Source organism: Choloepus didactylus, chromosome 6, assembly GCF_015220235.1.
Source record: "Choloepus didactylus isolate mChoDid1 chromosome 6, mChoDid1.pri, whole genome shotgun sequence".
In the NCBI taxonomy this organism is placed as follows: Eukaryota; Metazoa; Chordata; class Mammalia; order Pilosa; family Megalonychidae; genus Choloepus; species Choloepus didactylus.
Window position 1 is genome coordinate 115,516,806 of NC_051312.1, and position 24,011 is coordinate 115,540,816.

The following is a 24,011-nucleotide window of genomic DNA, read 5'->3' on the forward strand; positions in this document are numbered from 1 at the left end:
ATCTGACATCAGAACTCAAATTTGTCAAATTTTCTGCCACTTTAAAACAAGGGTCACCTTTGCTCCAGTTTCCAGCAACACACTGATCATTTCCTTCTAAGGCATCTCTGGAACTACCTTTAACATCCATTTTCTACCAACAGTCTGTCTGTGATGGATTATATATACCCCAAGATGATACAAGCTTTCTCTACAGCGCTCACTCATTTTTGAGCTCTCAGTTCTTCCAGCCTCTTCCCATTACCTATCTCCAAAGCCATTTCCACATTTTTGGTATTTGCAGTAGCAGAACCCCACTCTCCTGGTACCAAAATTGGTTTTAGTTTCCTTGGCTGCTCAAGCAAATACCATGAAATGGGTCATATTAGACAATAAGATTTTATCTGCTCACAGTTTTGAAGTGAGGAAAAAGTCCAAAACAAGGTATCATCAAAGCAATATTTTCTCCCTGAAAACTGGTATTCTAGGACTGGCTGCTGACAAATCTTTAGCTTGTGTGCCAGTTTGAATGTATTATGTCCCCCCAAATGCCATTATCTTTGATGCAATCTTGTGTGGGCAGACCTATCAGTGTTAATTAGATTGAAATTCTTTGAGTGTTTCCATAGTGATGCACTCCACCCAACTGGGTGATGACTCTGATTGGATAATTTCCATGGAGGTGTTGGCCCACCCATTGGGTGGGTCTGAATTAAATTACTGGTGCACTATATAAGATCAGACAGAAGGAGTAAGCTGCTACAGGCAAGAAGGACACTTTGAAGAAAGCACAGGAGCTGCAGATGAGAGACAGTTTGAAAACAGCCGTTGAAAGCAGACTCTTGCTCTGGAGAAGCTGAGCGAGGACAGATATCCCAAGTGCAACTAAGAGTGACATTTTTGAGGAACTGCAGCCCAGAGAGGAACGTCCTGGGAGAAAGCCATTTTGAAACCAGAACTTTGGAGCAGACGCATGCCTTCCCAGCTAACAGAGGTTTTCCGAACACCATTGGCCATCCTCCAGTGATGGTACCTGATTGCTGATGTGTTACCTTGGACACTTTATGGCCTTAAGACTGTAACTGTGTAACCAAATAAACCCCCTTTTATAAAAGTCAATCCGTCTCTGGTGTTTTGCATTCCGGCACCATTAGCAAACTAGAACAGCTTGTCACATGGCAAGGCACATGGTGGCATCTCCTGGTCTCTCCCTTCTCTTCTGGGTTCCATTAATGTTCAATTCCTGGCCATTGTCTCTGTGGCTTTCTCTCTCTGGCAGAATTTTACTCTGCTTATAAAGGTCTCCAGTAATAGGGTTTAAGTCCCATCCTGATTGAGGTGGACCCCACCTTAACTGAAGTAACCTCATCAACAAGTCCTACTTACAATCAGGTCACACCCACAGAAATGGATTAAGTTTAAGATCATGTTTTTCTGAGGTACATACAGTCCCAAACCACCACAGGTACTATGATCATTCAAGTAGAAATCTTTGAATGAAGAACTATATGCCTTTTTATTTTTTTAAATTTTCATGCAACAGAAATGTATATAACCTCATTTTCTCTGTGATCGTAACTTGTTTTCAGAGGTTAGATCTGTGAAAGTATATGAAAATCTTGTCTCTTGGTACATTGCTATCATTCTGTGCTTGATAATTTATGCATAATTTTAATATCATTATCTATCATTTGTTTCGTTTTGGAGTTAGATATGCATTTTTCTTCTCTGTAAGTGTAAGTCTTTATAACAAACATTGTTTTTCCTTTCATAGTTAAGATTCCTTTAATTTCTATGAAAAAGAACAAATTGAGAAGGAGTAATGCTGGTAACAAACAGCAATGGTTATTTCTTCTCTTTTTCTTTTATTTGAAGAGTCTTTTTCTTAACTTAGAGAGTTTAGCTATATCTATGAAGTCTCTGGACATGATCATTTGAAATTTTAACCAGCTACACATCTTCATGTGTTCATCTTTGGGTTTAAATGTCATTGCCAATTGGTAAAAATTCCAATTTATATTAGAGAACACTGCACACATGATATAAGCAATCATGATATAATTGTTATATTTCCCCCTGTAAACATCTAAATTATTAAAATCACTTTTCCTCCTATCTGCATTCTTTTCAAATGGGAAATAATGATTATACTATATATATGTTAGTTCAAACAGAATTGACAATAATCCATATGAAATTGAAAAATAGACTAGAATATTAGGATAATCCTGAAAAAATATAAAAGTTTTTGGTGTAAAATCACCAAGATCAGGAAAGGGGGAAATGCATCTCCAACCCATAGTTTATCCTTACATATATGTATTTTTATGTCTATATCTGTATATCTGTATCTTTCTATTTCTTTTATAAGATAGAGACTAATAAATCAATCACAGCCTAATAATCTTCAGATTCTATGAAAATATGACCTGGAATTAGTGAACAGAATAGAGCCTTTCTCAGCCAGGGCTTCACTTCTCTTTAGAGATATAAGAAAATGATTTGAGTGGCTGTTTTCTCAGTTGTCCAAAGGATGGCACATAGCTGGTGCCATTCCAAAGGCATAGTAGAGCAGTTAATTAATTATATAAAATGCATGCCTTAGGACATTAAGTATTAGATTTTTTTTTCAAATAGCAGTATATTGGAAACATTATTCTGAGTCAAATTATTAATCTCCACTTTTATTTTAAAGACTGCATAGTATTCCAGAAAAATAATATATTTAACTTGATCCTAGTGTTAGATATTTATTTTTAATATTTATTGTTTTGAAAACAACTGCAATAAATGTTAATTTTCTAGATATTGACATGTATTTTTAATTATTTCTTTAGAAGAAATCCCTAGCAGTGGTATTTCTATGTCTAAAAATCAGTGTTAATGACAATAAGTATTGACAAATGTCCTTCAAAAAGAGGGCAACAATGTGAGTTGGCCTCATCTAGTCATTTGTGCATTAGTTGTGAAAACCTCCTTATATTAGTTTGTCTTAGCCCACTTGTGCTCTGTTCATTATTACTGTTGGCTGAACCTCTGATCTTGAAATTGTTGGACTTCAAGTTAGTCATCTGTAGAGGGTCTGCGTGGAGCAGAGAAAACAGTTGTGTACCCTGGCCCATCTTGTATCCTGCCTCCGTGGAATACAGTTCTCTTGTACTTTTGTAAAGGGCATTTATTGCCTTCCTCCTAAGTGTGTTCCGACTCCCCTTCTCTAGCTTCATTTTGTCTTACCAGATTCCTATTCTTTCCATCAAATCTATTTCAAGAAAGAGACTTTGTAAAGTAAAAGCACTCCAACTTCACAGCTTCAGTCTCTGTTCAGTGTTCAGAATGCACAGTCATTTTTCTTACCTCCTGATGAAGACTTGCAGAAGAAAAATACCTTACTGAAGGATGATAAATAGCCAGGGTGCAGACAGAAACATTTGCCTGCCGACTGGCTGATGCACTTAAAAGTCAGTTAGAATGTTGCTCAAGCAAGCATCAGTTAGTTTACTTTCAGGTGTTTCAATTTAGTCAAGTTATAACACTATATATAGTTTTATTTCTATTTTTTTTTCTTCAGAGTGTAATAGGAACTAGGCAAATATTAGCCAATTAATCCTCCAAATAGCACACCTTTTCCTTTTTCTTTCTTCAGAGGGACACTGCCTGCTGTTAAGTGCTTAGCATTTTTGGACTAGATAAGAAGGCATTCAGACATCCCCATAACAGTGAAAGGGTTATATGTGAACCTATTTAAAAAGTCCAAACAACATCAGATATTATAACCTTATCTCTTTCTAGATGGCTGGTCTGTTTGCATCCCAGCAAGCATCAGGGATATGTAGGATAATTGTCTCTGGGAATCAAGCAGCCCAATTGACTAAGAATATGGAGAAATAAAATATCAGGCACCGCTGTCAGTGTTTATCTGATTATGTAAATATGTAAACCAGTCTTGGGTAGGTTGGAAGGCCATTGCCTTAAATGTGGGGTTTTCTTTAAATATTGAGCACAGATAAGGCAAGGATATGCTAAAGAAACCTATTCTTTCATTAACAAACAAACAAAAACAAAAAAAACTGTTTATAGAATTCATGCCACATGAGAGGCACTGAGATGAGCTCATTCATGGAGTAATCAAGTTAGTATTCAACAATACATTTAAATAGGTCTTGGTATTATTTTATTTTGCAGATGAGAACAATGAGGGGAAATTGGAAAAAGAAGATTCTTTAGTTAATTAAATTGTCTTCCTAAATTTATTTGTATGTTTCAGGTAGCCCTTCAAATGGGTAATTTTTTTTTTACACTCTGTTAAGCAGAATTCTTTTAGACTCCTAAAAAAAATAATAAGCAGTTTGACTCTAATTAGAATATGTCCAAATATGGGACGGACTGGACAAGTTTGCTGCTAAGAGCTGGAGTCCCAGATTGCTCTGAAAAGCTGGTCTGGAGGTCAGTGATATAAATACTCGTTCTTATGCTTTTCTTACATATTGCAAAGAGGCCTTAAGCTAACATGCATCAAAAATGAGTGCCCTTAGACATGGTGGATCAGTCATTGGAACAGTTCTTTCCCTTGGGGAGGATGAAAGTGTGGAGAGAGAAAACTGGCTGACCTCGCCCAATTAACCCAGTAGTTGATGCAGGCAGAAACGCAGCATGGCAAGGCTGTGCTTCGGCAACAAATGTTCCCAGGCTGTGGTCCAGGTTATTTCAACAGGGATCAACCTGGTGCCATTTCAGGGGCTCCACATAGGACATAAGAAAAAAACAGTAGGGGGAAAGATAAAGGAAAACTAGTGGCTATTTTATATTAATGTACTTGAGAACTTCGCTTTTCCCTTATGACATGATGTTCTTTCTGAACTTGTCACAGTTGCAGCCTAAAGCTTGACGAACAGGTCACGAAGAGAGGAAAGTATTGAATTAGCAGTACTCCTTCCATGGAAAACTGATGCCCCCAAATGCTACAAAGCTTCTGTCTGAAGTTCAACTGATAGGATTTCTTTATTCTAGAAATTGAACTAGGCAGCAGTAAACCCAAGAAGATTTAGCCTGTGTTGAAAACAGACCATTACAATTTATAGCTTTCCTTGTTTTTAATAAAATAAAACTAAAACTTTCAAATGCCTATTATTATAGAGCCCTGCTTTCTGTTTCTGGGTTGTGTTGTGTTATGCAGATGGGCCCTAAAGCCTTTAAAATTTCAAAAATAAATATTGTATGTTCTTTTGAAGAAAGGGATGCACCAAAAGAAATCAACAGACTGGGGTTTAGTTACACAGGGGGACATTTCCTGCAGACCCCAAGCCTCCCAGCTTCTTTCATCTGGGAAACAGATTTAATTAACATGCCATGAAATAAAATGGCTGAAATGAAAAAAAAAAAAAGAAATTCAAAAGAATTCTGGTTTTGTATGATTTCACGGGAGAAAGGGTTTGATCTGGGCTAAAACTTGCAGTTTCCAAATCTGTGGGCACGTAGGTCAATGGCTCCATGTATCAGGAAAATCTTCACTTTTACTTCCTAGGATTCTGATTGCAATCTACCCATGCCACTTCCTCTCTGTGTTATATGGGAGAAAAGCTCATGTTATCCATGCTTAGTTTCAAGTCTATAAAATTGAGATAACCAGTCATATTAATACAAATAACAGAGAATGGTTAGCAAAATTCTTGCCACATAGTAAGTGCTTAATGTATTACAGGTACTAAAACAATTACTATGTGACATTAAGAGATTTTATTCCTTGGAGCTATAGGATTTTGTATCTCCTTGGGAAACCAAGGTAGGAAGTGATAGAACCTAGTAATAGCCTTCAATTATTTTAAGCCAAGTCAGATGGGAAAAAATAGTTTATTAATTCACTGCCAGTTGAGTTAAGATAACCTTGCAGTTTTTGTCTTCATATATAGATTAGTTCTGTTTCAAAAATCTTCTTTATTTAAAGGATAATCTGAAACTTTTAACATAGTTCCATTTAGTTAATGCTTGCTAAGTACCAGGAATCAAACTATGTATTTTACTTATGTCATCGCTATTTAATCTTTACACACTAATATGAAGGAAAGCATGTCTCCACTTTCAAAACAGGGCAAAAAAGACTCAGAACATTCAGTAACTTGCCCAAGATTATATACCTATTAAGTGATGAATGCAGGTTTTGAAGAATTAAAACCTAGAAAACTGACTGAAAGCATTTAATGGTCTGTTTTGTATCTGAGTTAGTATCTAGTTGGTGTTATTCTCTAGATTTTGAGTTTTTTTGGTTTATTACTCTTTGCAAACACTGAGCATTGTGTAGCTTTGCCCAGAGTAAATTATATTATACCAAACTGCTCTACCCACCATCCAGTGTTTCTAGGCTAGGTCCAATATTCTAAAAATATGCAAATAATGTGGATTCTTATAAGTCATGTCATTAAATACCTTAAAATGGTGAGTTAATAATCTGAAAGTTTCTCAAACAATATCAGAAACCAATATCTTCTTGTTTAGCTCAGACCTCAAGTGTCTTAAATACTTGTGCACGTCGTTTCTTCCACATATACTACATCAACTATAAATTTTCATTTTATTTCCACTATCTTGAGTTAATTTACATGGGCTTTATTTTTAATACAACAGCAAAAAAATCTATGGAATTACATATTTTGGTCTTTAAAAAAATGAGAAAAGAGTAACTTCAAAATGATTGCGAAAAAGACAAAGTAAATGAATTTTTTCAGATATTGTTACTTTACTTTCAAATAGGTAAAATATGGTTGTAAGATAAATTATTTATCCAGAATCAACCCATTGAAAGGCTCAAGTATCTGAACTCTATATGAGAAAGACAAAAACAACAGGAGAGTATCTGCGTTGTGGCATTGTGTCCATATATTTTCAACCCAATCTTTGACAATGTTTTTAATTACTTGAATATTCATAGGGAGAATATGATATGTAACACTATCAAAATATTAAGATATATTTTGATTTGTTCAATCAAAGCCAGATAATGTTTGTTATAGTTCTCTGCCATGAATATGAGTAACTCCTAGTTCAATTTAATTCAGCAAACTGTATTGACTGTATTGTGCATGTTGTGGAACTAAAATCATGAAAGAATTATACTACCCTGCCCTTAAAAATAAAATGAAAAGTGAAATTAAGCAGCTAGACTTCATCTATATATTTATATTTAAAATGAAATATAAAGAAATATAATGGTCACCAAATAACTTAAACAGTTGGTTAACCAGAATATAATATTTCCAGGTAATCTATATTGGTGATTCTCAATCAGGGGTGATTTTCTTCCCAGGGAACATTTAGCAATATCTGGAGACATTTTTGGTTGTCACCAGTGGGGAATAGGAGGACGTGCTACTAGCATCTAGTGGGTAGAGGCCAGGGATATTGCTAAACATCCTACAAAGCACAGGAGAGCCCCCTACAACAAAGAATTATCCAGCCAAAATTTTCAATAATGTCAAGGTTGGAAAACCTTGACGCAGATAATAGGAAGTTGACTTCATTAAGATAATATTTTATGTCAACACTAAACACACAATTTGTACTCTTTAGCTTTTGGATCCTCTAAATAACAGTGTTACTGGTGAGTACTCTCAGAAATGAAAATATTGAACCAACTAATGAACAACTGTTTGACTAAAGTAAAATTAGATAAGAAAGGCATAGATGAGCAAAGAGGAGTATGGCATTTCAGAGTTGCTATTAAAATTCGAATGGTCCCATATAGGCAAGCACCCTAGTGTTCTCATAAAGATACTACTATACTATCTAATCTTAAAGTATTCATTTGGGCAACTATTACAGCAGTGTCAACATTATTAATCTCTCCTTGGTCACCTTCGGCATATGCATTTCCATTTTTCCCTCTTATGGAACCATTGTTGGAAATACTGGTGTAGGAGAGAGTGTTCATATGTGAAGCGCAGCTAACATAGTGTGTTTTAAAATTGTGGCAATCCTATATGAAGACTTCATTAGAGGGTTAATAAAATCAGTGCTGTGTTGTTGCCACTCTACAGCAAAGATCCACCACTGGAAAGTACATGCCTTTCCCCAAGAAAGATTAAAACATCCATTTTGATGACATTTCTTTGTAATTAAAGTAAATGCTCAGGATGAGTTAAAAGTAATAATGCAAGGATGCATTTATAATTAAAAGTAATAATGCAAAAATGGTACAAGGCAGCAAAATCCCCAAATGTCGGTCTGATAGCGAAAGAAATAATGAATCCCAAACAAGGATGACATGGTTTCTATTAACAACTACTCACCACAAACTTTAAGTCAGTCAGTATTCTAGAATTAAATAGAACTTAGACTTGTGTTTATAGAGTCTCCTAATTCATCATTTCAGATTCTTTCATTTTCTCTTCCTCTTCAGTGTTTGTGAAAGCAACATTTGTGAAAGCAACTAATGAACATATTGTTGCTTATGTAAATTCTGTTTGCTTTATGCCATTCTAATTGCCCTAAAGCCCTATAAAATCCACCCATGTGGCTAAAATATTGGTATTTGTTCAAGATGCATATCATTATACCATATCTACATATAGAACATTACACATACATTCCCAGGGGTCTGGAAAAGCTTCCAGATAAACCATTTTAAGTATTTCATCTATTATTTTACAGATAAGAAATTTATACAATATCGTAATTTTCAAAACACCTGTTCTGACATATAGTAGGAAACATTTTCAGTGTCTGTATTTATTCTCTCTTATTCATTCAAAAATTATTTATTGTGTTCCTGTCCCTTTTCACGATATGAGGGTTATGGTGCTGAACAAAATAGACAAGGTTCCTGTCTTAAAGAAACATGCTTCAGTGCAGAAGGCAACCATTATGAAGCATTTGTTTGTTTAAAGTATACGTTCACAGAATATTGATAGTGCTGTTTTGGGGAGGGTGACCAGGGTAGATTATCTCCCAGAGTAGTTATTTGAGGAGAGACATGAAAAAAAAGTGAAGTAGTGAGCCATACAAGGATCTGGGAGAAGAGTGTTTCAAGTTAAGGGAAAAATTAATTCACATGTCCTAACTTGAATAGGTAACAGCAAGAAAGTCAGTGTGGCTGTGGTAGATTGAAGAATAACAGTAGTTGAAATTAAAGAGAAAACCAGGGACGGCATCATGCAGGAAGAAACTGAAGAAGAAAATATTTTATTTAGCTAATGGTGAAGCAACAGAACACTGCATTCATCGTCAGAAACTGACTTAAAAACTGCTTTCTGAACACTATAGTGAGTTGGAAACTGCCTTAAACTAGAGTCATGACACACAATGATACTTTAGAGCAAGTCAAGATATCCCCAACTATTTTTAGTGATAAAATGACATTCTTTTTAAAGTTCTAAAGGTTAATCTAAATAAATTTAGTTTATAAAATGGATGGCACATTTGTACAGTAAGCATATGACAGTCCCTACTCTAGATGACTTTGTAATCTGATGAGGAAGATAATATATCCTCAGAGGAAACAGAACAATGGGGGTGTGGTCAATGCCAGAGGAATAGATGATGAGGGAGACCGTGTTATTTATTTATTATACGAACCAGAACATTTTTTGAGAGTGAAAGCAGGCACTATTAATAATCTTGCTGGGCAAACTGGCACAAACTGGTGCTGTCACAAGTATAACAGGACAGAAGGTAATAATATGTGCTATAGAATTTCAAAAAAGAAAGGTTAATTGTAAGTTAAAGAGGCTCCTGAAGTCTTCCAGAAGATAACACATACACTTGGCTTGTGTCCAGGCATATAACGGGGCAGAAGGAAGGTGAGAACGCACTTTAGTGGAGGTATATAACATTATAGGAGCATATAGTTCTGGAAATCCCCCTATCAAGAATGAATAGCATTTGGATATATTACTGGCATGCAAAGTGAAACACCTCTCTTATGCATCAATGTATTTTTAAATGAGGCAATGTTGTATGAGGCTTTTCAGAGTGACTACTATGTTGATTATGCATGGAGGGTAAGAATAGCTAAAAAAAATATGTACATGCATGCATGGAAATATATACATATTTATTAGTATTTTAGATAATAATGGCCATTTTAAGTACTTACTATATTCCTGTTATTTTAACATTTTGCCTGAAAATTTTCACACAATTCTATGAGACAGGTTTTATTCTCATTTTACAGAGAGGAAATGGACCTGAAGAGGTTAAGTAACTACTGAAGACTCTAAAGTGGCTAGGTGATGGTGCAAAGATTCAAACACAATTTTGCATTGATATAAAGTTCATGTTTTCCCCATAGGGCTACATTACCTTATCCCCATGCATGTGCTCATTTAGTTGAGTCCTGTGTGGCAGAAGGTTGCACAGTTAATACTCATTTTCATTTCACTCTACTATGATATTAATCATGTTAGTACCACTGGTGTTTTAAGCTTTTTCTTCCTCTACAAATAAGGATAAGTAACAGCACTGAAGAAAAAAACCTATCTTCCCACTCTGTCCATTCTCTGATATGATGTGTTCTGATATCCTTGATCTCCATTTAGGCAGTTTGTATGTAGTCACAGTTTCTTCAGGTGATTCTTATATATCGGAATCCCTTATTTTCACCTTTAATAGTCAGCTCCTAAATTGGTGGTTCTTACATAAATGTAGCCATTTAATAACTGGTTTTTATTCTAGAAATCTGCAGTAATTCCTACAGATATACAATTCCCCTATTTCTAACACTGTAATATTGTTAACTCTCCTATGTTCCAAGAAAATGATAGGATTTTCATTTTAGCTAGCAGATTCCTAGAAGTCTTGTGATTCTGGAAAAGACCGCTGAGTCAATCACCAGAATTACTCATTAACCAACAAACTGGGAGCAGAAGCTCAGGGTAAAAAACCCACACTTGTGGAGAATACACAAAACACATCTGAGCAATCGATACTCAACAAAGAAATCTGAAGCAAGTTTGGCTGTTAACAAGTAAATCCCTTCTGTGTCCTGGAATTAAAAAAAGTGTTAGAGATTAATATAGTATGAGAACTGACTGAGGGAAATCAGTTTAGGAAACTGAAGTCTGAAAAACTTCTGGGTAAATAAATAAAAAGAAAAAGAGGGGAAATGGAAAATTATTGACATGGGGCTCGATTCAAACCTTTTATTTCTGTAGTATGTGCATGCTACACATCTCTGATAGGCAATAATTATTGTGTTCAAAATAATGGCAACGCAATTACTTTAAATATATCCATTTATTTAAAGACATTCTTTTTTATGTTTATTTGGTTGCTCAAAACCTTCTATTAATTAATACTGGATTCCATCATAATATCTTTCATCAGTATATTTTGATAACTTGATTACTTTTTTAAATAAACCACTTGGCTACTAAGATATAAACATAATTGTAAAAATTTTAAAAACTTTAAGAATTTCCTTGCAAAATTAGAATGAATTATAAATAGTTCATATACCATTTTTGTTATGACTCATACCAACTTTTGTAATTTTTTCAGAGAACTCAACTAAAAAGACGTCTAGCCAAAATTTAATGCTATTTGAAGATTTATTGCTATTTGAAGATTTATTTATTACATATCAACAGAGATAAATATGTGTTTTATGATTAGGGTTTTTTTTTTTCTGAATCAAGTAAGCCATTAGGACAAACCCCCAGAGTAGGAAATAAGCCATTTCAGTGCCCCTTGATAAATAGGCGGTATCCAGTATTTCTATGTGGTGCATGGAAATGTGACAAATAAATTACCTTCATTAAAGATTTGCATGAAGGATTAATGAGCATTAGTTAAGCTGCGAAATCACAAAGAATATTTATGAAAAATTACTTTGAGTTCAAGAAGTTGAGGGGCAGGGAATCTTGTTATAATAATTTATCTTACCTGAAGATTCTTGACTGCACTTATATGATAAATGTAACCCATAGGCAACCAAAGCTCCATTTTTAACATGTAAAATTTAGGCAAATAACAAGTCTAGAGGATTTTGTTGTTTGTGACTCACCTACCTAAACGGGATTAATTTGTAAAATTCAATTATTTCTGTTAATTTTTTTCCTGCAATAAATCTTCAAGTTTATACCATGAAATTGGCATGAAATTTAAGAAGTAAAGACATTTAAAGAAATTCACATTGTCAACAAAAAATGTTGACTGCTTTGAATCTTTACCGTACGAATTTTTTGCTTTTAATTCAGAATTAAATTTAAGTTTAATAATTTTAGTTATATACAAATATCCTTTGGACTAAAGTCATATTTTACTAAATAAACCAGGAAAACCTGAAAACTTTATTTGGCTAACCAAGATTTCCATTTTCCTCCCTGTGGTATATTATCCCGGGTTAATCCTTCTTACTCATCAAGCACTATCATCTTATGGATTTGTTTATTACAGAAAATTCTGGTCAATTAAAATCTGTGTTCTCATGGTTAAATATTTGGGAAACTCTGTAAATCCTAATGCAAGAGAAATTCAGGAATATATGTAAGTGTTTGTAATCATGCAGTAGCTTTGCTTTCACTCCTGTGGAATACTTGCATTTCGGACACACTGTGCTGCTATTTTATGGTTGCCTCTATGCAGTGTTCACTGTTTTATTATTGCTGTTTTTGTTTCTATGGAGCCCTCTAATGTCCTGATTTAATCCAGGAGTAAAATTATAGATTAACTTGGTCTTATATAATGGATGGGGTATGCAGTGTTCCAGTAATTCCCCATGAATATCTTTTCTTTAAACAAAGCTCTTCATAATAGTTTTGAACATCAAATCAAGGTCATTATCCCTGGGAAGATTCTAGGACACAAATATTCTGTAGTTTTAAGAGCTGAGATCTGTGGGCTTTAACAATGAACTGTATGAAGCCAACTGTGGATTCTTTCAATGCAAAGTTCAGATCCTAAGTTGAACTTGTACCACTCCTGTTGCACATTATGACTGCACACTGGTCCTTGACCTGATGGAGTTTATGATTCAATAAAAATAACTTTAAAGCCGCTTAGCAAAGCAAGAAATTTAGGCTGCATTTTGAAAACTGTTAGCAGTGACCTTTATATCCAGGCACAGGGCTCCTGGGATACAAAGTCCTCCATAGTGTGAAGCTCTCCATAGAGAAAATACAAATTTACTGTTACCCACCCAGCTGGTGGAATTGCTTGAACTACAGAACTTGGAGTTCTCTAGCTCAGAGATGTTTGATTTGTGGATCATGAGAGAATGCCTGTTCACTACTGTTTCTATTATAAATAATCTTTCTTTATCTTCTGTTTTGCTGAAGGTGTTTTGAATTGTATGCACGTAAAATGTTATTTTGTTTGGTGATACATTATAATTTTGAAGCAGAACTCTGCTTCTTCTGACTTTAGGTAACAAGCATAATGAAAATATATGCCTCAAAAACTTTAAAAAAGAAGTAGTATTTTGTTTTGTTCAACCAAGATAACTGAAACTTAATATAATAATGCAGCCTCTGTATTAATTTCATTTTTAAAGCATATGACAGGTGTTCTTCTCTTGAATTCTTCACAACACCTTTAAAAATATCTTGATTTTTTTTGGCACTAACCAAGTGTCGGTCAGTCAGCTTTGTTCTATTGGATCCTTGCCTCTGGTTGTGTTTTATAGGTGAGACTTTTGACGCTTGCAGAAATTAAATCTAATTGCAACAGGTACAACGTCAATCTACATTGTACCAAATCCAGCATTATACTAGGTCATTTATCTTGAGCAAAAATAGCTAACCTTATTGAGCTGTCGCTGCGTGTTGAATACTGTCATTCAAGTGACTCATATAATCCTCAGCACAACCATGTAACATAGACATTACTATCCATTTTATGATGACTGAAACTGAGGTTCAAAAAGATTAGAATACAATAATTGAGACAATAAAATATAAAAATAAAATATAGTGAGTCAGATGAATTGAATTTCTCCTTTGACACTTATTAGCCATAGTTGTGCACTGGTCCCTTCTCCTGTCTGAGCCTTAAACTTTGATGTTGAGGAAGATGATATTGAAGAAAATTATTAAAATGATAATAATGACATTTAATTCTAGAGTGCTAACTTTACATGTTATATATAGTTTCCTCCACTAACTATTTTACAGACAAAAAGACGAAGACTTTAATGAAGTTAGTTTTCCCAAAAGTCACATAGCTCATGTGTCAGGCAGCCATCTCTGAAACCCTGGTCTTTGTAATTCCAAAGGCCATGATCTTATTCAGAAAGCTGCCTTGTAATGTGGGTGAGAGAGAAGTAAGAGAGAAAAAAGGTGTGTAGAGCATCTGATACATAGTAAATACTCAAGTTAGCTCCTTTCCCAACCCTACCTAATATCCCCATAGTACCTTAAAAAAAATGCTTCGCATATCCTAATATATCACTAAGTACTTGTTGATTTGTGCCTGCTTGCCTTGATCTCAGCCCCCATCCCAAATCTAGCAGCCCAAAACAAAAATGTGATCTTTATATGTGATCCCTCTAAAAGCTAGAGCTGCCTAAATCAGCTTCTTCAACAGTGAACATGTTCACCAAAGGGTCTCAAGCAGAGACTCTATGACTGACCATCTATAGGGACTATTAACCTGGAAGAAAGGTTGATGTTCCTTCTACCTCCAAGATTTCCATCCGGCTTACCCAAAAGAGTATATCACAAATATACTTCATAGTAACTTTGTAAAAATGACCTTTTCTCTTAACTTGCTCATTGACAGTGCATTACAGATTCTTAAAATTGCCTACATATTTCTGTGTCTATATTTATCCCAACTGCAAACAGTCTTTAACTGCTGTTTTCAAGGTCAATAAAAGACCATAATAGATCTTCAAAAATTTGCAGTGAAGCTTAACATATGAATAAATTCATTTGTTCTTAAAGTTTAGATAGGGGTGTGTGTGTATGTATTTTAACCTAACTGTTCTTTTCCTTATCAAATATTTATTGAGTAATGATATACCAGACATCTTGTTGGTTTCTAAGGATATAGTGGGGAAGAAGGACGATTTAGTTTCTGACTTTTCAAGAGTACTTGATATAGCTGGCTAATAGTATCATTGTCTATCATTACGAAGGTAAGAAATAAGCAATATAAAAAAGACATTTTCTACTAATTTCACATAGAATCCCTTTATACTCAGTAGTAATGGACAATTAATAAGATAATTATTTACAATTTTCCTTTGTGATGTCATTAATTAAAAAAAATCCAAAATGGTAGCATCAGCTATGAGTTCTAAAAAGAAAATAATTGTGTGCCAATTTTTAAAGCCATATTGCTTCTGTCAGTATGTTAAAGTCTCCTTATTCAAATATCTTCAATTAGTTCATCAAAAAAGTAGGGGAATAAATACAATGGATAGTGGAATTGTGAAAATATCATTAGTAAATACTAAAATGCTTATGACATGTACACTACTAAGAAGAATTCACTAAAAATAAATCCAAATTATATTAAATTGGAAATATAAAACTTAAAATATTTGAAAAAATTAAAAGGTTATATTCTTATAATGAAAAATTATAGTTATTTGACAGATATAACATTAAATCTCACATTACAGTAATAACCAGAAAACAGTAAGATCAGGAATTTTGGTAATCACAGCCCATTTAAGTGTCAATGAAAAATTTTACCATAAACCATGAAATTGAGCATTTCATAAAAATAGAGAAGCTTCTGATTTTTAGATTTTTCATTTTTATTACTGCCAGGGGTAAAGAAAATGGACTCCCTGGGAAATCTGCATCATTAATTGGGTCAGTGAAAGTTTCAAATGCTATATCCATTTTGTTGTCTCCAAAGCCTTGGACCCAAAGCTTCTGATGTGTGCACACATTATTAGAAAGAACAGTAGTTATTTCCTAACTTGTAGTTATATTAATGTTGAAATGAATTTCATAGAGATTACTCATTGAAATTGTTTTCAAGGACTACAGGGAACCCAATATGCAGTTGTAGTCCCCTTTCTCATACCTTTTTAACTAACGACACTGCTGTTATGAAAAATGAGCCTCATTGCCTGTATTAGTACTTTCATTTTTATACCCTATTGATATAAAATATATTATTTAAGTAATCATCTTATTTTTCAAGGCAGCAAAGAGAAGATAGTACTGTTTTGCGACACCGAATCAATTAAAGCAATTGTATTGAAAGTCTGCAATGCACAAAGCCATAAAACTCAGACATTAAATTTGGGTAATAGATAGAACCATCCTGGAACCTTTCTCACCACTAAAATTTAGAAATGGTGAGTAAAATAAAGCAAAGAAAATTTCAGTATAGAGCTGAGATTACAAGAAAATAGAGGAAATCCACAGTTGTTACAAATAAATAGGAGGTAAAATCTAGAGCATAGTTCCTACTGTTAATTCTGTTGAGATCTTGGCAGTAAGGTGGATTGATCATAAGTTATGGAAATAGACCCAAAAGTCCAGGAGCCTGAGATTGAATGTTCATGCTAGGACAAAGGATGAGTCTTTGAACCTGCTTGAAAGGAGGAGTTGGCACAGCAATTTTTGCATTAAGATAAGCCCCCAGTGGTCTCCACTCACAGTGAACTAGAATGACTCCATTGGCTAAGGAGGGAAGTAAAAAAAATCTCCCGTGAGAAACCAAAACCTCAAACATACACAGCACGTGGGTTTGTAGGCCAAATATATTTTACCACATAGCATAAAGAACACACTAGTGGAATTTAACATAAAAATTGATCACAGGTGGGTGGGTCTTAAGAGGGTCTCTTGCTATACAGACAAATGCAAAAGCCTTCTCTGTGGAGGCTTCCACAGCCTAGGATAAGGAGGATATCTCGGAAACTAGTCATTCCTGACGAAAAGAGGGGTATTCACTGAAGAGTCATACCAAGAACTTCTAAAACATTTTTGTCTTAGCTAAACATATTACTAAAGGGGAATTTTAGAAAATGTAAAAATTGCAGTTGACCAACTAGTCTCTCAATATGCTTTTTAAATTATTAATAAAAGTTAATACTTAATAAGTTAGCATGTATTAAATTATTTCTGAGGGCGAGGCACAGTTGTATGGAGCAGAGTGGTATATGAAACCAAGGGTGATGACAGCAGAGTGAACTACATTTTACTATCCTCATGAATCATTTTATCATCCTCAGACTGACATTGTACTAAAAATATAGTCGGTCTGCTTGTTGTTTGATAGTAATGCGAAGTTTGAAACAGACACTAAATAAATGCTAATACAGAATGGAGAAGCTTTAAAGGAAAAACTAAACATTGGTCTTAAAAGTAAAGATATTTAGATCAGTTCAATATTTTCATTTTTGGCATTGGTGGAAAATCCAGCCAAACTCATGTTGGCAGCTTTTCTATTTTGTTACCATTTCTACTTTCTATCCCTTTTGGAATTATGAAATGCTTTTCTATGTGAAACTGAAAACTTAAAGATCTAAATAAGCATTTTGAGTCCCCTAGTACTCATTTATCAGTAAAAACTGGGGGAAAAATGCCAGTTTTGTATATATAACTTTTTCTTATTCTGAAAGTGTTTTACAGAACAATAATTCAACAAATATTACCAGCGTAACAGAAATATTTGAATGAATCATAGCCTATAATTTAATTATTACTTTCTTTTCTGTATAATTTCAAGCAATACAAAACAAAAAATTGAGAAAACTTCAAAAGATTCTGCTCTAAAAGAATGGCAAAAATATTAAAATCTCTGTGACTGCTGTGTGAACCACAAATGAAACTGCCATTATAACAGTTAGGATTTAGGATTCATGTTGTTAAATGCAGTCCTTGAATTTAGAGTATAGTGAATAGTATGAGTAGTATTACTGAATACTGAAGCATTTCAATTGTTATCTATTAGCTTCCTTTGAATAAAACTGCATGGAGGTTATTACTGAATTCTTAATATATATATTAATATCAAGCAGACTATGATGAAAAAGTTTTGGAAATAGACAGTGGTGATGGTTGAGCAACTATGTAAATGTAATTAATGCTGCTGAATTATGCACTTAAAATGGTTAAAATGGCTAATTTTTCATTATACCTATTTTACCACAATAAAAATTTTTAGAAGATAGGATTTCAAATATGAATGATGAAATGGAATTGAAATGAAGGAGTTTAATAAATCTCACATTTCCTTAAAAAAAAAAAATCAAGCAGACTAAAAACTGCCAAGTGAATAATTGTAAATTTAAAATATTGTGTGTTTTGTAAAACATTTGTTAAAAGATTTGAAAGTGTTTGTTATTGTGTATGTATAATGTAATGGAATATATTAATATCACATATCAAAATTCTCAGTCATATGCTAGAACTATAACATATACCCTAAACGTAATAAAAATTGGCTAAATCTTGCTTAGAATCAGTGTTCGACTCATCATTGAAATTCTCAGTGGAAAACAGATCACATAATATTTAAGCATCTATAATTCTTCCAAAGTTGTTTTTCATCTTTTTACCTGTTTTCTTTATATTTAAATAGAGCAATAGAGAAGGAACTTCTAATTTCATAATTGTGGGAAGGGGGAGGGAAATCTCAGAATTTTCCACGTTTTATTAACACTAATTATGTGTTAAGTTCTTACCTATAGTCTCATTTGAAGCCATGTGAAGTAGTTAATATCATTCCCATTTTATGAATGAAAAAAACTGACCCACGAAAAGGTTGAATACATGTTCAATTTAAGCCATTTCTAAGTAGCCAAGTTAGGACTGTCTATGGAAGTCTCAGAGAACGTAATCACAAGTAGAAGTAAACTTGGTGACGTACACCTGGGGATGAAGAGGAGTTGGATAGAAGGAATCACAGCTGTGATCTTCATCAGGTGCTCTCATTGGATACACCTGCCTAAGCTGATGTCTGTGAAAGTGTTTCTGGTCCATCCTGGTCAGGAGTTAGCCTATGACAACATCTTCAACAGAAATTTGTGAAAATTAATGGTTTACTTTTACTGGACACATTATGTTGGTTTTAGATTCAATTAAGATAAAAAATTAAATAGAAATGATCATGGATTTGGGGGGTTTCTATTCAATGTTGATTAATCCCTATATAAAGTTTTGAAATTAATAAAATTGACTCTTCATATTGGTGAATAATCTTCAAGCCTCTGCTGGAGCACCCAGAAAAGCTGACCAAATGCTGGGCCTCCCATTTGTAAAGAATAGAACAAGAGCCAAGAACTTATTTTTAACAACTTCTGCTAGGTCTTTATAAATGAGGAAAGCCTGAAACCAAGCTTTCCAAGCCATACTGTTCACTACAACCACCTGTTGAGCTGTTTAAACACTCAGATGACTTGTCCTACTAAATCCGTAACTCTGGGGAAGCGGATATCTAGAATCTGTATTTTCAACCATAGCATAGGTAATTCTAATATCTAAGGAGATTTGAATGTCACTGGCCTGCACTCATTCCCTCTACTTCATCTTCCATGAACTCAATTAAATCTGGCTTCCATCCTCATCCCAATAATGAAGTTTGCTATCCCTTGATTTTCTAATTGCCACTTGTGTCAGGCTTTTTGCCTTATTTGACATTATTTAGCCTTCTGGAAATAATTGAGCCCCTTGGCTTCTATCTTACTGCACTTTCTTTATTCCTCTTGAATCTCTCCAACAGTTTCCTCTGTCTCACTCTTTATATCTTTTCCCTTATCCTTATTTAGATGTTTGTGCTTCCCAGAGAACTATCTTCTCACTGTATCTACTCTGCCTCTTAATCACATCTACTTTTATGGATTCAGTTTTACCCTTATAATGCCAACTCCCAGACTTCACCTTCATGGCAGATTTCTTTTCCTGGCCACAGACATTTATAGTGCCGCCTGCCGGACCTCCTCACCTGGAGATCACATACCTCAAACTCAATTTGAGCCAATTACCTCGTTCCGTAAACTATGTATTTTTTTTTTTTTCCATCTGAAGTTCTTATGCTATACCAATCAACCAAGGGAGATGCAGTGGTATTCCTGAATTATTTGCCTCTCCTTTTCTCTTACCTTCGATACATACCTTGTATCAATATCCTTTTCATCGTTATGATCGTGATTCTGATTCACATTTCTTCAACTCTCATCTACAGTGTGCAACATTGATCTCATCCCTTGCCCAGCCTTGCCCAGCCTCTGCACATCACCAGATAACCTACTTACATACATATCTGACTGTGTGAACCCCTTGCTGAAAAGCCTTCAGCAGTACCACACCACATATAGGATGGAGCCCGAACTCCTTAATATAACATACACACATGTTGGTCAGTCTTTGATAATCTGGATTCATCTTCAACCTCTCTAACTGCTTCTCTTACCACTCTGTTCCTTAGAATGTTCAGTGCAGCTCTCATGACTGTTTTGAAAATAGCTCCCTAGGTTAGTGGGCATTACTCACCCTGCTTCCCACTATTCCTCTGTACTCTTACTTTCTTATCCCTATCCAGCAGTCACAGAGATCTTTGAAAATGTAAATCTGTATACTCCCCTCACCCCTGTCACATTCATGCTTTAATTTTCCTCATGGAATTTATCACTGCTTGGCATATACTTATTTGTTTCTGTAATTCTCTGTTTCTTCCCAAAGAATGAAAGGTCCATGACATGAAAGCACTCATCTTTTTTTTCTTTCTTTCTTTTCTTTCTTTTTTTTTTAAATTAGAACATTGCCTGGATTATAATAACCTTCAACCAAAATTTCTTAATATTTCTTGGATAAATGAATAAATAAATGGAGCTCAGGTGTTTCCTACTTCAGGAAGTTTTCACTAACTGACACAATTGCTTAAGTGCCCCACTGCCATGCCTTAGTTAAAATAGAGGATATATATCTCTATCTCCTTATTCCACATAGTTTCATAGTTTTAGATAAATCTTCCTCATTAGACATTCGAGAATGGAGAATCCCCTCTCTCATCTTTTTATGTTTGGTGTTATTGTATTGCCAAGCATCTAGTACACATTAGAATTGAGAATGAATAAAGGCTAAGTAGACCTAAGAAATATTTCACATCTTCCTGTAATCATTAAGAATCACAGCCCTTGCAATGTTATCTTTTAATACAAAATACTGAATTACATAGTTGTGTGGTCTTACAGTATGTCTAACATTTAGTAAAGGCTTTGTTGTTTGAGCTCTGTGTGTCACTGAAATAATCTGAAATCTTTCAACAACTGAATTTTGTATATTTTCAGAGATCATCTATAGCTGGGTGTTTAACGAGTTCCCTTCCTTCGTGGCGGAAGACAGCCGGCGCTTCATTTCCCAGGAGACAGGCAACCTTTATATTTCTAAAGTCCAAACATCAGACGTTGGCAGCTATATATGCCTGGTGAAAAACACAGTGACAAATGCTCGAGTACTTAGTCCTCCAACGCCGCTCACACTACGGAATGACGGTAAGTTGCATGGTCCAAGTTAAAATGGCCAGACACACCAAATGTGTAAAATTAAATATATATTGGTGTTTTTCTAAGCATTTGAACTGTACAAATAAAATCAAAAGGCAGTTGCCATATTTGGAAAGTCTACATTTTTAGTCTGAGAGTATGCATACCTTAGAATAAAAATTTTGATTTAGGAAGCTGTTGATCCATGGATGAGAAATATTCAGCATAATGCTATTCTAATAGCAAAATGGGAGAAAGAACCTGTAAAGCAGAACTGTAATAAAGACTCCACAGTTCTGTTCCTTGCTCTTTAGTGGCTCTATATAGCAAATGTGTATGAATTGCAAGCATTTATGGGTTCACTTTTCATTACATTTTTATTTTAACTGCCTTCAAATCTAATGTTCAGCTTTTAATACTTCATGGTATAGCTTTAAATGTTATTATTACTTTTCCAATAATAGAAGCATTTGGAACTTTAACTTTTAAGTGCATTTCAGGTAGAAGTGATGATTCTGTAATTATAGATATTGTCATCTATCTAAAATATCTTCAAATTTAAACACCTCATTTGTAATTATAGACATTTAGAGTTAGGCATTGCATTAAGGAAGTCAAGTGCTATATTACAGTTGATATATGATATGTGGCTTGCTCTGTCATGCAATAAAATCAATGAAGGCATTATTAAGAAGTGAGCTTGAGAATCTTGACTGATTGTGAAGTTTAAAAAAAATTATGTATCATATGCTTGTTAATAGAATATATGTTTGTCATGCATAGTCAGAATCTAAATCGGGTTTTTGGCTTACTTCTTGGCTTCTCATTTTATGTATTTAGAGTTCATAGTTTATATGTATTACAGTAAAAACATCTATGAGGTAGAGAGTACAAATGTCATATCCATTTTAAAGGTGAGGAAACCAGTATTAGAGAGATCAAGTGACCTGCCAAAGTCACACAGCTAAGTAATGACATAGAGGAATTGGCGGGAAACAAGAATGGAGGTGGGGAGACCAATTCTGAGGCTTTTGAATTTACCCAGCCAAAAAAATGATGAGGGGACAAAGCGTTGGAGAATAGGAAGCATGACTGGAATCTAAAGGAGGTAGAATTACCAGGGTTTGATGGTTACTTAAATCTGGGACTTTGGAGGAGGCAGCTAGCATATAAAACAATTTCAAGAATTTGGCATATTTTGTTGAAAGGGTGACAGTTCTCTTCACCAGGAGAGAAAATACAGGAGAATGAATAGAATGAGGTGTAGGTGAACACAAGGAATTCAGTTTTGTATATGATGAGATAGAATGTCCCTGGTAAATCCCTGTGGGAATATGTGGTAGGCATTTGGATACGTATGGCTAATACTCAGAGGACTGGGCTGGAGGAAGAGATTAGAGTCATTATTGTATATCCCACACTATAGGTGAAGCTATGAGTGTGAATATTATTCCAACTTGAAGATTATGTAAGAAATGTCTATGAGGTGAGAAAAAAATGGAAAACAAATATGCATTTTACAATTTCATTATAAGCTTGTATTTGAGGTGATTCTCCATAAACCATTAAATAAAATGTCTGGGCATTTTCTTATTAATTTCCTAAGAATGTAAAACATCCTGGTCTGAAAATCATAACATTTTGCTCCTAGTCAGTAGTTAGTTCTATTACACTGTTCCTTTATGTAATATCTTACCTTTGGATGGTGCCTTAGTTTTAGGAAGCCTCATGCCTTCTTTTCATATAATAGAACTCCTCCCCACATTGCACTATCACAAGGGAGAGTAGCGCATGTGTAAGTCAAATCCAAAAAATTGGTTGTGAGTATTAAGTGATATAATATAAAAAAAAAAAAAAGTCAGTACTCATGTGTAGCAGTTTCTTGTACTTCTTTCATTTTGTGACTCAGATTTATCACCTAACTTTGCATTCTATCTTTCATGGACAAACTTTTCAAGAATAATCTTTTGCCCTTATTTAAACTCCCTTGCTCCTCTGTATTATGTTGCTCTTGTATAACAAAACCCCAATCCTCAACGAACTCAACTATCCCCTTACTTTGTGACTACCTTGGGAATTTGAAAGCTGCTGGAGAAAGTTACACCAACAGTACTCATGACGCCCCTGTCAAATGGATTATTGTCACTCAATCCCACTGAATTTCTATGGAAAGTTACTCTGCAACTCTCCCAAAGGTTGTTTGAAACTTCTCTGCTTTCCTTAAACTGGTCTACCCCATAACCACCACTTCACAAAAAACGTATAAGCTATCTAACTGAAGCTCCCTCATTTTGTCCCTAAGAGAATTCAGTCCTATCTGCTATTCTTCCCACACTATTTTTCCCCCATCCTATTTCAATAGATACTCACTTTCCTCCTGTTAGAACCAATGGCTCCATCCTGGACCATCGTTTTTTATTCCCTCTGACTTTTTCAGATCATTATACTATTAGTCATCATTCCTCTTATAATCAATGTGACACCACTAAAGTAGTAAATGTTTATTAGTCATTGTATTAATTGAATTCATTGCAGCATTTGACATTAATAACTTATTTTCTTTTATAAACATCTATTTTCTTCAGCAAATGTTTATTTGAGCAGTTCTATGTGAAGGACTCTTGAAATAAAATACAGATTGGTTAAATGTACC

The 24,011-nt window shown here is 34.4% G+C and overlaps 1 protein-coding gene across 1 annotated transcript in view; it reads left to right on the forward strand.

The window, feature by feature from the left end:
- The window catches only part of CNTN5 (contactin 5), a 1,285,703-nt gene that overhangs the window by 915,521 nt on the left and 346,171 nt on the right, over positions 1-24,011 (forward strand). The window contains exon 10 of the mRNA XM_037841191.1: positions 21,164-21,367. Coding sequence (XP_037697119.1) covers positions 21,164-21,367 — 204 coding nt within the window. The remainder of the gene's footprint in view (positions 1-21,163; positions 21,368-24,011) is intronic.